The sequence below is a fragment of the Protopterus annectens genome, chromosome 16.part0, assembly GCF_019279795.1.
Source record: "Protopterus annectens isolate FY-2018-M chromosome 16.part0, PAN1.0, whole genome shotgun sequence".
NCBI lineage: Eukaryota > Metazoa > Chordata > Ceratodontiformes > Protopteridae > Protopterus > Protopterus annectens.
In genome coordinates this window covers 5,177,211-5,191,108 of record NC_056750.1, presented here as the reverse complement: position 1 = coordinate 5,191,108, position 13,898 = coordinate 5,177,211, and the positions used below count along the sequence as shown (strand labels likewise).

Sequence of the window (13,898 nt, the reverse complement as noted above, 5' to 3'; positions counted from 1 at the left end):
AACCCAGATGAGCGGGTTTGAGGAGACTTAGTATAACAGCTGGGTCTGAAGTTTTTAGATCAGACTGCTTTCTTTTAGGATATGAAGAAGTCGGATCCAAAGTTTTTTGAATTTTTTGTGGAGGCTGCAAAGAAGCTGTTGTCAAAGTTGAAACATTTGGAAAATGGGTAGGAGATCTCTTAAGAGACTCCTTAGTCTCCGAAGAAGACTTAGCAGGATTACTGAGGATTTGAGCCATTGATGAAGAAGATGAAGAGGGAAGCAGCATTCCCTTAAGGACTTACTTATTACCCCTGTCTGACAGTGCTCTAGAGTTAAAAGCAGCACAAATAGGTCAGTATCAAGGTCTGCCACTCCTAGGCGGTAGATGCACTCCCTGTGGACATCAGAATTAGGAATCTTGTACCCACAGGAAGTGCACTTTTTAAAACCAGTTGGTTTCTCAGCCACAGCTTGAAAGAAGCAAGAAAGAAAGAGAAAGGGAAAGAGAAAGACCCAGACTGTTTTTTTTTTTAAATATACATTTTTTTAGTATAGTAAACTACCAGCAATTGTAGATAGAATGCCCTCTAAAGGGCAGAAAAAGTTAAAGAAAGAAGAAGACACGTTCCAACTGTGGTACTTAACAGACTACCAAATGGTAAACAAAAATTATAAATGATGCGATCGGGAAAGAACTTCGACTATTAGAAAAAAATAGGAGAAGGAGGAGATAAAGGTAGTATAAAATATAGCAAGAAAAAAATAGGAGAAGGAGGAGATAAAGGTAGTATAAAATATAGCAGCAAAAGATAACTACTCACAAAAAACTGTAAAAAAAAACACTATCCAATGTGGTGCTCTGAGAGGGATCGGTGTCTTTGCAAGAGGGTGGCAAATGGGACCTGGGATAGTGTTAGCTAACTAGGGCATTATGGGTAGAGGGAGGAGCTCGAGAGTTGGATCCAAAAAGTATAGTGTATGTGGCTGAATCAGATCCGAGGTAGGATCCGGTACACACACGATGAGGAAGAATGAAAAGGACAACATCAGATCCAATACTTTCCTCATCCATATTTTGTTCATATCATTGCCACTGAAAAAGAATTCCAATCAACATTAAATGATGGCTATTATGGATACCAGCTCAAGAAAGCAGTGTCTCAAACTAGCTCCATCCTTTCCAGGGGCAAGTAGGTTATATCTACATTTCCTATGTTCTGGGCTCACCACTACTTACCTAGCTGGTGAGTTGGCATTTCTTCAACTTCACCTTTTCTGGTAGGGAAGGCTATTATGTTATTATTTTTAACTTTCGATTCCTGGACCATACACTGTGTCAGGAATTTTATGGTCCTACCCAGACGTAGAGATATGACTCTGACCAGTACCATCCACACTATGAACCATACCTGGTTTAAGGATCTCATAGCCCAAGCCACCCTTGACATTAATCTAGATGCTCACCACCATCCCAATGAAGACAAGACAGACAACCAACAAAAGATGAACTACTGGACCAACTCAAAAAGACTCACAAAAGAATCAAAAGCCTCCAATGGGAAGAACTCTCTTAGAAGTTTTGTCTTGACAAAAGATTGGTCCCCAGAGACCTCAGAACCATCAAAAGACCTTTCTGCAGGAATACAAATAAGGAACTCACCTCTAAATGGAACCAGAGTCTTAAAGACAGTAGCTTAAAACTTGTTAGCCTACTGCTCCAACATAACCTAGAACAACATGCTAAAACTAATGTAGAACTTGGACTGCATGAAAAAACCTGTGGCAATCTGGTCAACAAGGAAACCAGCTTCAAAGCATTATGAGGCAGAACCAACATCTTTGAAAACAAACTTAAAGACAAAAAATACAAAAAAATCAAAGGAAACCTATACGATGATTACACCACCATCCACACAGATTCATCCGACCTACAAAAACAAGGTATGGCAAGAAGAAAAGCCACCTGGATACAAAGACCTCCACAAGTCCATACACTAGAGCAGCAACAAATGACATGGGGAAATCCCACAGTAGTTGGAGTACTGCTCCTACAAACCCACAGGAAACTCATGATCAGGTTTTTCAGATATGCTGAAACTCCCCAAGACTGGACCCGGACCAGAACAGGCAACCAATAACCTTTGGACAGTACAGCCTGAATCCAGAAACAAGAGAAAGCAACTGGTTACTACATGAGATTTATAGGCAACATTTTTATAATACAAAACGGCAACCTAGAACAACTACATGATTTTCACGTCCATATCGGGAACTCAACCAACTTCCTTAAATTTACCACCACCCACAACCAGGACTTGGTAAACTTTCTGGACTTACTTATCAGCAAGCCTGGAAACAGTTGCTACATCAAAAACAACCTTTATCACAAGCCCACAAGAGTCAACCTTTTGATGCATAGAAACAGCATTAACCCTACAAAACCGAATAGAATGTTCCCAAGGACTGGCAATCAGCAGGGTCTCAAAAGAACTTACAGATTTTATGAAAAACCTTCTAGACCTGGAAAAAGATTTCTTAGCCAGAGGCTACAGTATAAAGATGATTAAAGAAATTTTCAAACATATCATGGAATCCAAAAGGAACAACCCAGACTCGTACTCCATCAGCAACCAGAATGACTGCAAGCTCCAAATACCAATTAGACATAAGAACAAAAGACAAATGGAACACCAGCATGATGTCAACTTATTTCATGGACTCCACTGAACTAAAGAAAGTCATCATCAAGAACTGGTGCATCATCAGGGACAACACCACCCTCAAGAAAATTCTGCCACCAAGACCCAGTTTCACTTTAAGAAGAAATATTAATATCTGAGACTTCCTGAAGACCAACACATCCCAGCATTTACCCCCTTGTGCTTTCCCCTGTGGCACACCACACTGCAACTACTGCAAATTTATGAGTGGTAAAACTAGCTTTAGATGTCCTAACAACAAGGAACACTACAGTAACACCTTCTGTGGTAACTGCAACACCGTCACTGTGGTATACTAAGCCCAATGCCAAAAATGCCAAGCCTTTTACATGGGTAAGACAATCAACAAGATAAAATCAAGCTTGTCCAACATTGTACAAACGTAAAATGAAAACCACCCACAAGCACACCAATGAAAAATCTGGCCACAACAACTTCTCCTTCGACATCCTCAACAGAATTATAGCTGGACCATTAGAAGGTAGCACCAATGACAAACTGGAGAAAAAAGAACTTGAATGGCAGGTGAGACTCAGTGCTGGAAAGGCATCTGGTCTGAACACAACTGTCTATTGAACTTCAGAGAACTGGAGCATCGCATGTACTACTAATCACTTTTGCTTAAAGGACTTCCCCCAAGACTTTGGACCTCTGGATCTAAATCCAGCCACTATCAAAACATTTAATCACTGTTTCCCATCTACAAGAACTAGTACTGTTGGTGTGGGTTTAGATTAGAGTTTTTTGGGTTTTTTTTGTGACTTTAAACTCTGATGGTAGAATCCAGCCCTAATAATGTATTTAATAGCATTAATATTGGCCTCCAACTTCAGGTCCTTCCCCAAAGCCTCAGACCTGCTGTACTTCCTCAAAGCCTCAGACCCGCTGTACTTCTAGACACTGCACAGACGTTTATCAGACTTGGTGTGCAGAACTTCTCCCCAAGAATTTTTTTGTTTTTCTTTTAATAAGATTTTCAGCCTTTACTGCCTTCCTGTTACTACTGTCTAATTGCATTTGCAGTTACTGGTCATTTAGGGGTTGCTTGCTTATCACTTTCTACTTACAAACATAGGTGTTTGCTTGATTACCCTAAACAATCATCAGACTTTGATAAACCTAACTCTTATTTCCACTGGGCCACACTTTAGCTGGTCCCAGCACTACCCTCCACTTTTTCTGCTTTACACTAACACTATGTTTAGGGTTTACTCTCGAGGTCAACAATTAATATCAGCGAGATTCTTTCTTTTTGTCCTTAAACCATACACTCCATAATGCTAACACCACACAAAGTCTTTTTACTTGTCTTCTTATTTTCATATGTTCATAGCTGAATACTAGGCTAATGGCACAAGAGTCTTTACAAGCCTATGCAATAATATCCAGAGTATGAAAATATTATATCTTAATTCCCCAGACAGGGGATGGGGTAGTATCAGGGCAGCGAGTCTTTGGGTGTTGGAGCCCCGAGTCATTTTACAGGCTATCTCTACTCATACGGGACATGGGTAGTGCCCCAAGAGTGAATTTACAGTTCCCTATTCATTTGTCCGAATTCTTTTTGAAAAGAGTGATGGATGGACTTTGTTTTAAGAAGATGGGAAATTTATTCCATAGATGAGGTAGCCTCTGGGAGAAAAATCTGTCTCTCCAGCAAGTTCTGTTAGAGTCACAGTTAAGGTCTATGGAATGCATAACCCTCATATAATTTTTCTTGTGAATATGTAACATTTTCATCAGGCCTGGATCAGAAAATGCCTTGTAGGTCAGGCATAAGTCCCCTCTCAATAAACAACATCAGACAGGGTAAAGGGATAGGGCCTTTAGTCAGTCTGCATAAGATATGTGTCTTATGCTTTGTATTGTTTTTAGTGAGAGACCTCTAGGGCCACTCCGATTGGTGTAAGCGTGTGGTTAGGAACATGTAGAACCACTCCAATTGGTGTAACTGTCTGGTCAGGAACATGCAGAAGGGAGCACTGTACTTGATTATGGGCCTGATGAGAGGTGAATACAATGGCACTTTGACTTCCATTGATCCTGACGCCATGCCTTTTCTTATAAGTTGAACCATATAGAAGTATTTCCTCACTACTGTAGCTAGCTGGTGGTCAAACTTTAGGTTATCTATCTGTGTTCCTAGGTCCCTCACCAATGGCTCTACTTTAAGGGTGATTTACTGAAGGGTATGATTATGCATTTTTTTAGCATTTAGTCACAGACCATATAGTTTTGGGACCAGTCACTTGTAATTTTTTGTAAAACAAAGAACTATCTGACCAAAATGGCTGGTACAAATATAAAAAACTTTTAGTAAACAAAGCAATAAAAATGGTAAGCGCTTTCACGAATAATCGTTTCTTCAGACACATGCAAACTATTTAAAAAGCCCGCCAGAATTGATTAGATTAGTGATGTAGATCATGTGAGCTAAGAAACGGTCCTAAAGAGATATTCTCTACTGGTTGGTTGGATAGTTCATTTTACTATTTACATTTTGTTCAGATCCATCCTCTAGTCACTGCTCTCCTTTTTTTATTTGTCATTTTTAGACCTGTTTGTAGGAAATCAACATTGTTTGGGGATTCAGTGATCACTACCAGCTTACAGTTGTCAGCCAACTTAGTGAGCCAGAAGCCCCCGTCATTGGCCTTCACTTCTGAGAATTATATACCAAACAGGTGGGATCCCAACACTGATCCCTGTGGGAAACCACTAGTAACAGGTTTCTTATCGGACGTGGATTCACCTTTCCGGTCATGTGTCCTGTCAGTGAGCCAGCTGGCTATCCATTTGATGATGTAGCAGTTTATGCCTAACTCGGTAAGTTTATCTATGATCCCCAGTGTTAGATTGTGTTGAAAGCTTTGGCCAGGTCTTGAGAAGTGGTATGTTCCATTTTACCCTCATCCACGGCCTTGGTGACTTCTCAAAGAAATCCACCAGATTCAGCAGACAAGACCTACCTTTGACAAAGCCAAAATGGGTATGTCCAGTGTTTGGAGAGTTCCTATGTCATTACTGATCAGGACCATGATAATTCTCTCCATGGCCTTGCAGATAAGACTGGTAAAGCTTATGGGTCTGTAGTTCCCTAGGTCAGTTGATGGGCCCTCCCTTGTGCAGAGGCAAATCACAGGCTCATAGGTAAAGTAATAGGCTAGCTGCCCTTGTGGGACATTTTCAGCACAGCCAATTTCTCATGGTGAGAATCAAACCCTCTACCTCTTGTTTGTGAGGTAAACACCTTAACCATTATGCCAATCTTTTTGACTTTTCTTGTCTGGCTATTCTAAATGTCTCTCCAAAGATTTTTAAGCACCAGGCACATTCTCTTAGGATGTTTAAAGAAGCTTTGGTGCCTGACCCTACCTTCCACTTTAATTCCCCATCTTTGGTGCCTGACCCTACCTTAGTTTTTTGATTTTGCATATAATTGAAGATAAAAAACTACACTCTTCCAGCATAAGGTTTACTTCGATAGTCATGAGCCCCATAAACCCAGTGTACTTGCATCCACTTGGCAGACATTGGCAGCTAGGGTTCCCCCTCCACAGTAGTCTCATAAGCATCTACTACAGTAATACTTGCTCCACTTAATTCGGCAGGAGTTGATTAGCTTTCCCTGAAAGCCCTCGTTTCTGTTTCACGTGTTTTCTGGCCTCATGTTATAACTCAAGCCAGGGGGCACACATTAATATCACACACTAGCGAATCCAACTGGCTGGCCATCTCACCCAGGCAAACACACTGTTCACGATCAACAGAAGACCAGTTTTTCTGACTCCATAAATCTACTTATTCTCTATTACTCAGGGTCCATCTCAAACCACACAGCCAACACCCCCCCCCTCACATGCTAACCCACACTCTTAGTTTCATATGAAGGGCAACATTTTTTTTAAAACTTCTGCTAGGAGTCATTTTTAGGACATTCTAGATTATCCCTCAGGTTTAGGTTAAGTAAAGGGCAGATCTGATGAAGCTTTACAGTGAAAGTGCTGACAAAGATTCATATTTCTCATGTTAACATGGAAGCCACTATGTTCAAACTTGGTATTCTTATATTAATCTATATTTCTATTTCTTCTAGGTTTAAGTTTGAGCTTTATACTTATGTAATTGTTTTTGGTATAATAACTGACAGTTATGTTTTTTTTATTGGCACCAAATTTTTTTTTCAAATGAAACTCTCACAAAAAGTTTTAAAAGATGGGCTATGGTTGCTCGGAGGGCCAACCTCCTGGGCTCCCCACAAAAGGGACACATTCACGGGGACGGCCCACTGAGGAACATGCTCCAACATGCCGCTATATGTTTGCAATAAATACAGACTGCTACAGTCACTTTTTAAAACAGCGCTTATCTGCCTCTAATAAAGAATGATTTGAAAAAAAAAGAAAAAGAACAGACTTCTGCAGTGACTTTCTTCATTTAATCTTTTATCCTTGAGATAACTATTTTTCATGGGAATTTTACTTCAGACCTGATGGTTCCCACCGAAATAGGAATTCCAGTCAACATTAAATGATGAATATTATGGATACCAGTTCAGCAAAGGAGTGTCTCTTACTCACTACAACTCTTCCACGGGCAAGTAGGTTATATCCACATTTCCTATGACTGGTAAATTGGGAAAAGATAAAGTAGGAGAGACATGCAGCCCAGTTTGTAGGAGTGAGGGAAAGTGGAAAGTCTGATAGGAATGTTTTAAAGAAAGTCTTAAAACATTACATAATGTTCTAATACTAGTTGAAGCTAATCTAAAACCATCTATAAATAAGTCACTGGACCCAACACAAGGTGAAAAACAATACTTATTATTTTGCAGCATATTTATAAAATAATACATAACCTTTCCAGGTTTAACCCAGAAATGTTCATTACTACACTTTCATCTATTAACTGGAACTTCCTAAAAATCCTCCCCTTAGATGATGCCATAAATGAATTCAATACAACTTTTCTAAATATCCTTGCACTTCCTAGAAGGAAGAGAATGAAAACAAATGATGCAATTTGGCTATCAAAAAAGAGTAGAATGCTAATTCAGGAAAGTGAGAAAGCATGGAAAGAACGACAAAAATATAAACGCCTCAAAATCTTGAAAACTTCAGAATGTTTTGCAATCATGCTAAAAAGCAAATAAATTAAGACAAAAAACTATACTATAATAACTTTCAGAGTAATACTAAAAGGACCCTAAACATTTTGGACATCCATTAAAGAACTCTTACATCTCAGCCAAAACTTCAACCCAAACCCCTCTCTCCTGAGGGATCACCACTTGAAACTGCAATACAGTTTAACTCTTATTTTACAGATAGTATAGCATCTCTAACTAAGGATTCCTCAACATCTAATTCCAACCCTACCCAACAGCCACATATCACCACATCCAGTTTTACCATCAAACCTCTGCCCACATCTTATGTAAAACTACTCAAACTTAAACTGCACTCTTCCTCACCTGATGACCTTCTAAGCAAGTACCTAAACATAGCATACAGTAGCACTGCCTATCATGTCTCAATCCTTATGATTAGGTCAATCCTCTCTCTGAAAAAAGTTACACAATATCCCTCTGCACAAAGGAGGAAATTATGCAGATATTAGTAACTTTAGATCTATAGCAATCTTATCTCTACTTGCCAAAACACTTGAAAAATGTATTCAAAAACAACTGATATACTATCTCCTGCAGGAAGAACTCCTATCTCCTAGACAATATGGCTTTCACCCTTCCCATAGTACTAGCACTGCCCTTTTAACCTGTATAGATACTGTCAATAACGCTAGAGATAATGGCAAACTAGTCTCCTCCCTATTTCTAGACTTGTCTAAAGTCTTCAACACAGTTTGCCACAGCAAACATCTACTTCAAATGTCCTCACTAGGTCTCTGTCAGACCATCCTTCTGTGGTTCAAAAACTACCTGCCCAATAAATACCAGTCAGTAAAATGGTACTCCACACTCTCTCCTTACCTCCTAGTTCACCACTGGTATACCACAAGACGTTATCCTTGGTCCCCTCCTCTTTAACATTTTAACCAACACTCTTTATTCTCCCACACAACAGACCACCCTAATACAATACTCAGATGATTCCACTCTCATTTGTACATCTGACAACAAGGTACACCTCCAAAAAATTACTCAAAGTTTTAGCAAATACTGAAACATGGCTTTGTAACTAACAGCCCATGCTCAACTCCCCAAAAAAAGACCAAACTACTACTTTCCCCCCCAAATCCCCCTCTCATGAAAAAAAAAACAAAATTTAAATTCCTCTCAACTGATAATGCAACCATTGAAGTCACTTCTCATAGCAAACTATTAGATGTGATAGTCGATGATGATCTTACTTTTGACCTGTATATACAAAATTGCATAAGACAAACTCATCAAAAATGAGGGTTGCTTTACAGAGCTAAAAACTTCCTCACTGATGCAACTAAAGCTACACTTGCCAATGCTTATCTAATCTCCACTATTCTTTACGGTGCTCCCATCATTACTAACTTCCAGGCCTCACAAAAATGAAAACTTAAACAATTCTATAACAATGCTGCTAAATTTGCAGCACATACCCCTTTCAGAACCCACCACTGTATAGCACTGAAAAGCCTAACTTGGTTAGAACTGCCATATCAATTAACACATACACAACTTCTTACCACCTATAAAATTATCCAGCATCCAGCTCCCTGTTCAGCACTAAAAAACATTCTACACAACTATGTCCCCAGTTGGTCATTGAGATCCAGTGACCAAAAACTCCTGTTTGTCTACAAGCCTAGCGAATTTGCTGGGCATTGTCTGTACTCATACAAGGTTGCTAAGGCCTGGAACTACTTACCTGTATCCATCAGGTCAATACCTTCCCTCCCATCTTTCAAAATCACTCTGAAAGACTTCCTAGCTAAAATCTGTCTCTGTTCTTGCACAAATCCAGGATAAACTATACCCCTCAATGTGAACAAGTACCTTTTCATTCTTTATACATCTTTACTCTCTCTTCTTCACTTACTTCCTTACTGCTGTCTAATTCTCTTCCCTGACTCTCTCTCTCTCTCTCTCTAAATATACCATAAGCCTGTTTTCCCTCACTTCATATTGCAATTCCTGTTTGTATTAGACTAACTTACCTTTGATTTCTCTACAAACTGTCTAAAGTTTCTTTAAATATTAAATGTTTGGCATGTATCTTGTATAGATTTTTAATCAATGTTTTCATATTATGTCTAATTTGTCATAAGTATTTAAACTACAAATTTTTTTTTATACTTTTGAAGATTGTAAAATTATTGTTCTTAAAATGTTTTGTAATAATTCTGAGCTTTTCTTCCTGGGCCTCCACTGAAAATGGGTTTCTACACAGTCTGACTTTCACAGTAATCAAATGTTAATAAATGTACAAATATATATTGTATTTATTTAATGTGTTGTAAAGAAAAGAAAAAGATAACAACATTTTGTAAAAGCAGGTCTTTCCTAATTTTCTGGATATTCATAGCTATTAATCGAGGACTGGAAATATTTTCCTCATTGCTGTGCATACAGGGTACAAAACACTGTAGTATACTCAGCTACTGGTCTTACAAGAGATTTATAATGAAGAAATCAATATCTGTGATGCTCTATTTTTAATATGTCTCAGTCTTAGATTTATATAGGTTCATAGGTTGGTACTGGGCTATCTGCCCAAAGGCATATATTAGCCCAGCCACGTTGTGCGGTATTCACCGCCCCTTTAGTAGTTCCCTAGACCCTTGTACTGGCAGCTAGTACCCTTGGCCCCTATCTAGTAGTGCTGTTGGTGTGATCCCCGGTGTGAACTTTCTGTTACCCATCCACTCATCAAGGTTCAATTATATCCAATTATTTTTCTTACAACCTTTAAACATTTACCAAAACTGAGATCTTTATCTAAAAATGAATTGGTCACAGGTTCTGGCTATCACTTGCTACTTGTTTGATCTTTGTGCATGAGATGTCCACAGTGCTCTTACCCAATGGTACCATGACACAGTTGTTCATCTTTAAATGTAATATATCCTGACTACACAACATGAAACAATTTGTTTCACTATAAACACCATCTATTCAACTACATAACAGAACAGTCCATTATGGTTAAGTCTCCAAATCCACTAAAATATACTAAAACTAAATTTTATGGGTATGAATTACTTTAACAAAAACACACACACGCACACACACACACACACACACACACACACACACGTACAATGAAGGATGCATGTGGTATGAAATCAAAACTTCACAAATAATAAATATAATTTAAATTTCTTTTGAAGTTCAGGCCCAATACAGTTATCCAGGCTTATGTTACCATTTTGGGAGAAACACCAAAGAACAAAACCATTTTATGGGTTAGTCAAATCTAATAAGAGATCAGTAATGCAATTCTATGAATGAGCATACATTGTTTTGTTTTAGCATGAACACCATCCCTTCAGCTACATAAGGGAACAATGTAGAAGTATAGATAACTGAACATTATATTTAAGTCAATATGTATACATGGAAATTAAATAAAACTGAAATTCAGGGCTATTAATTACTGTAACAAAAACACACTGAAGGTAGCTTTACAGCTTTATTCAATCATTTTAGGAGAAGAGAAACACTAAAGAATGACATCTTATAGGTTTAGTCAAATCTGTTTTAAGATCTGGGATGTAATTATATGGATGTACATAACAGTCTGTCAGGAAAAAAGACAATACCTGTAAAGTGTTGGGTTTTCTGTAACTCCATCATTAGGCATTCCTTGTGTCCACAATTTCTGACGATGAGAAAGAATTCCTCCCATGCGAGTATCTAAATCCCCGACAACGGGTATTTTTCCACTGTCCAGGGGAACTCCATGCTGGAAAGATGCCCTTCTAACTTCATTCAAGGAATGTACCAGTTGGACCTTTATCAAAGAAATAGTTAATGTAGCTTCATTTAGTTCTGACAGATTAAAGTGTTTTTTTTTTTTTTTTTGCCAAAACAACCAATATGGTTAACATTGAAATTTCAAGAAGAAAATCTGAATTTCTAACCAGCAGGTCTTGAAAATGGAAATATTTATCTCATATAGTAATGAAAATAAATCACATTTTTTTGACAAAATATACTAGAAGGAATTTCTTAAAATATTTATTCTGCTAGTCAGCTGTATCATAAAGTTACTTCATGGGATTACCAAGCAATAAACTGATATTATACATACAAATGTCATGATGTAATAAATATGCCATAATACCAGTAACCTTAAGCATTGTATGTGTGCTTTCGTATAACTAACACACACTAATACCAAGTTGGTGGTGCACCTGCAATCATGCCTAGGTGTAGTCTATGAAACCAGAATACAAATATATAATCAATTTAGAAATGTACAGATTACTGCCTGCATTCCCAAAGCAAATGCCAATATTCATCCTCCTAGACAATGGCAACTAAGAAAACTCAGATTCATTTCTAAGGTGTTTAAAAGTAAGAAAAAGTAGTGTGCAATTGCAGAAATTAAGGCAGTCCTAAGACACATAAGGTCTGCATATTCTAAGGAAGATTAAGTAAATCACATACTATTGTGGGAGCTATACATAATAGATGGATTGGCTTTATTGGTCTGAATATATCCACAAAGACTTAAAAAGAAAAAGTAAAAAGTCATGGACATTCATAAGTCATACTGATGAAACACTTGATATCCTTAAGTGGTCATTTACATATATCCCATGGGCCTCTATTACAGGAGTTTTAAGATCACACACAATGAAAACTCTAGCTTGGCTAGGTTTTTCTTGTAGTTTTTATTATACATAATAGAAGGAAGACTGCTAATCAAATGCTAGGCCAAAGTACCTAAGGTTTAATCTTGCAAAGCTGTAGCAGATTCTATTTATCAAGTTGGATAACAAAAGGAAAATACAGTTATAATATGTATGCCCTTTCTACAGCAGTATAAATTGCTTTAGGCTTCTATGTCCAGTCATTTTTTCAAGGAGACGAAGATATGGACACTACAGTAATGGCAGTCTCATGTAGCTGTCACTCTGCTTTTAGCTGGCACATACCACATAAACAGGACCACTGAGCAATGCCATGGTTATTTCTTCTAGCAAAAACCTTAATTATGTAATCAATTGTTGACACAACAAACAATTTCTGCCAGAATAAGCACATTACAGCTTAGCCAGCTGTTTACCAGTAAAGAACAAGATCTCAAATTTATAATCAAATCTCACAAGAAGACAGTTGAAGGATATTAATACTGCTACAAGAGTATCTTTCTCACAGTTTTACAGCTATAGTAAGTACTGTATATTCCTTAGCAAGTACATTTATAGCAAAAAAGTACAGTTTTGTACCTACCATAAATGTAGATGTTCGAAGATCCACATTGCTGCAGTCCTTACACTTGGGTAGTCCGCTGTCCTCGGTCGGCCCGAATATCAAAGTATTAGGCTGACGTCGGTCAAGGCGCTTAAGACTGACATCAGGACGTCAGGGTACAAATGCGCATGACCGACGTCATATCCTCAGTCTTTTCTTGCCCCAGATGTCAGAAGACCCTAAAAAGAAAGGTCAAAACCAAAAGACAGCAAAACCAACCAACCACCCTTGCACTAATAATATGTACAATATATACAATATACACAATATGTACAACCCAACCCAGACAACCGCCTCTAACTACAGAGGGGAAGGAGGGAGGATTGGACTGCAGCAATGTGGATCTTCGAACATCTACATTTATGGTAGGTACAAAACTGTACTATGTTCTTCATCTCACATTGCTGCAGTCCTTACACTTGGGTAGAATCCCAAAGCAGAGGTAAGGGAGGATGGCAAAACTATAAAGCAGTAGGAGCTGCCAAAATGCCCTGTAAAATAGCAGTGGCAAAACCAGCCCTAGATTTAGAGTAAAGTGGAAGGTGATAATGCTTAGAGAAAGTATGCACTGAACTCCAAGTAGCTGCCTCCAAAATATCTTTAGTTGCCACCCCCCTTAAAAGGCTGTAGAAGTGGCAGTAGCCCTAGTGGAATGAGGCCTAATCCCAGCTGGAATCTCCTTACCATGATGGGAATAACAGAAAGCAATACAAAACCCAATCCACTTAGAAATAGTTTGTTTTGACACAGGCTTGCCCTGAGAACCCAAAGCAAATGAA

General features: G+C 38.3%; 1 protein-coding gene across 1 annotated transcript in view; it reads right to left on the bottom strand.

The window, feature by feature from the left end:
- Positions 1–13,898, bottom strand: part of CCDC180 (coiled-coil domain containing 180) — a 2,826,277-nt gene that overhangs the window by 2,660,278 nt on the left and 152,101 nt on the right. Inside the window, exon 3 of the mRNA XM_044058396.1 lies at positions 11,460–11,650. Coding sequence (XP_043914331.1) covers positions 11,460–11,650 — 191 coding nt within the window. The remainder of the gene's footprint in view (positions 1–11,459; positions 11,651–13,898) is intronic.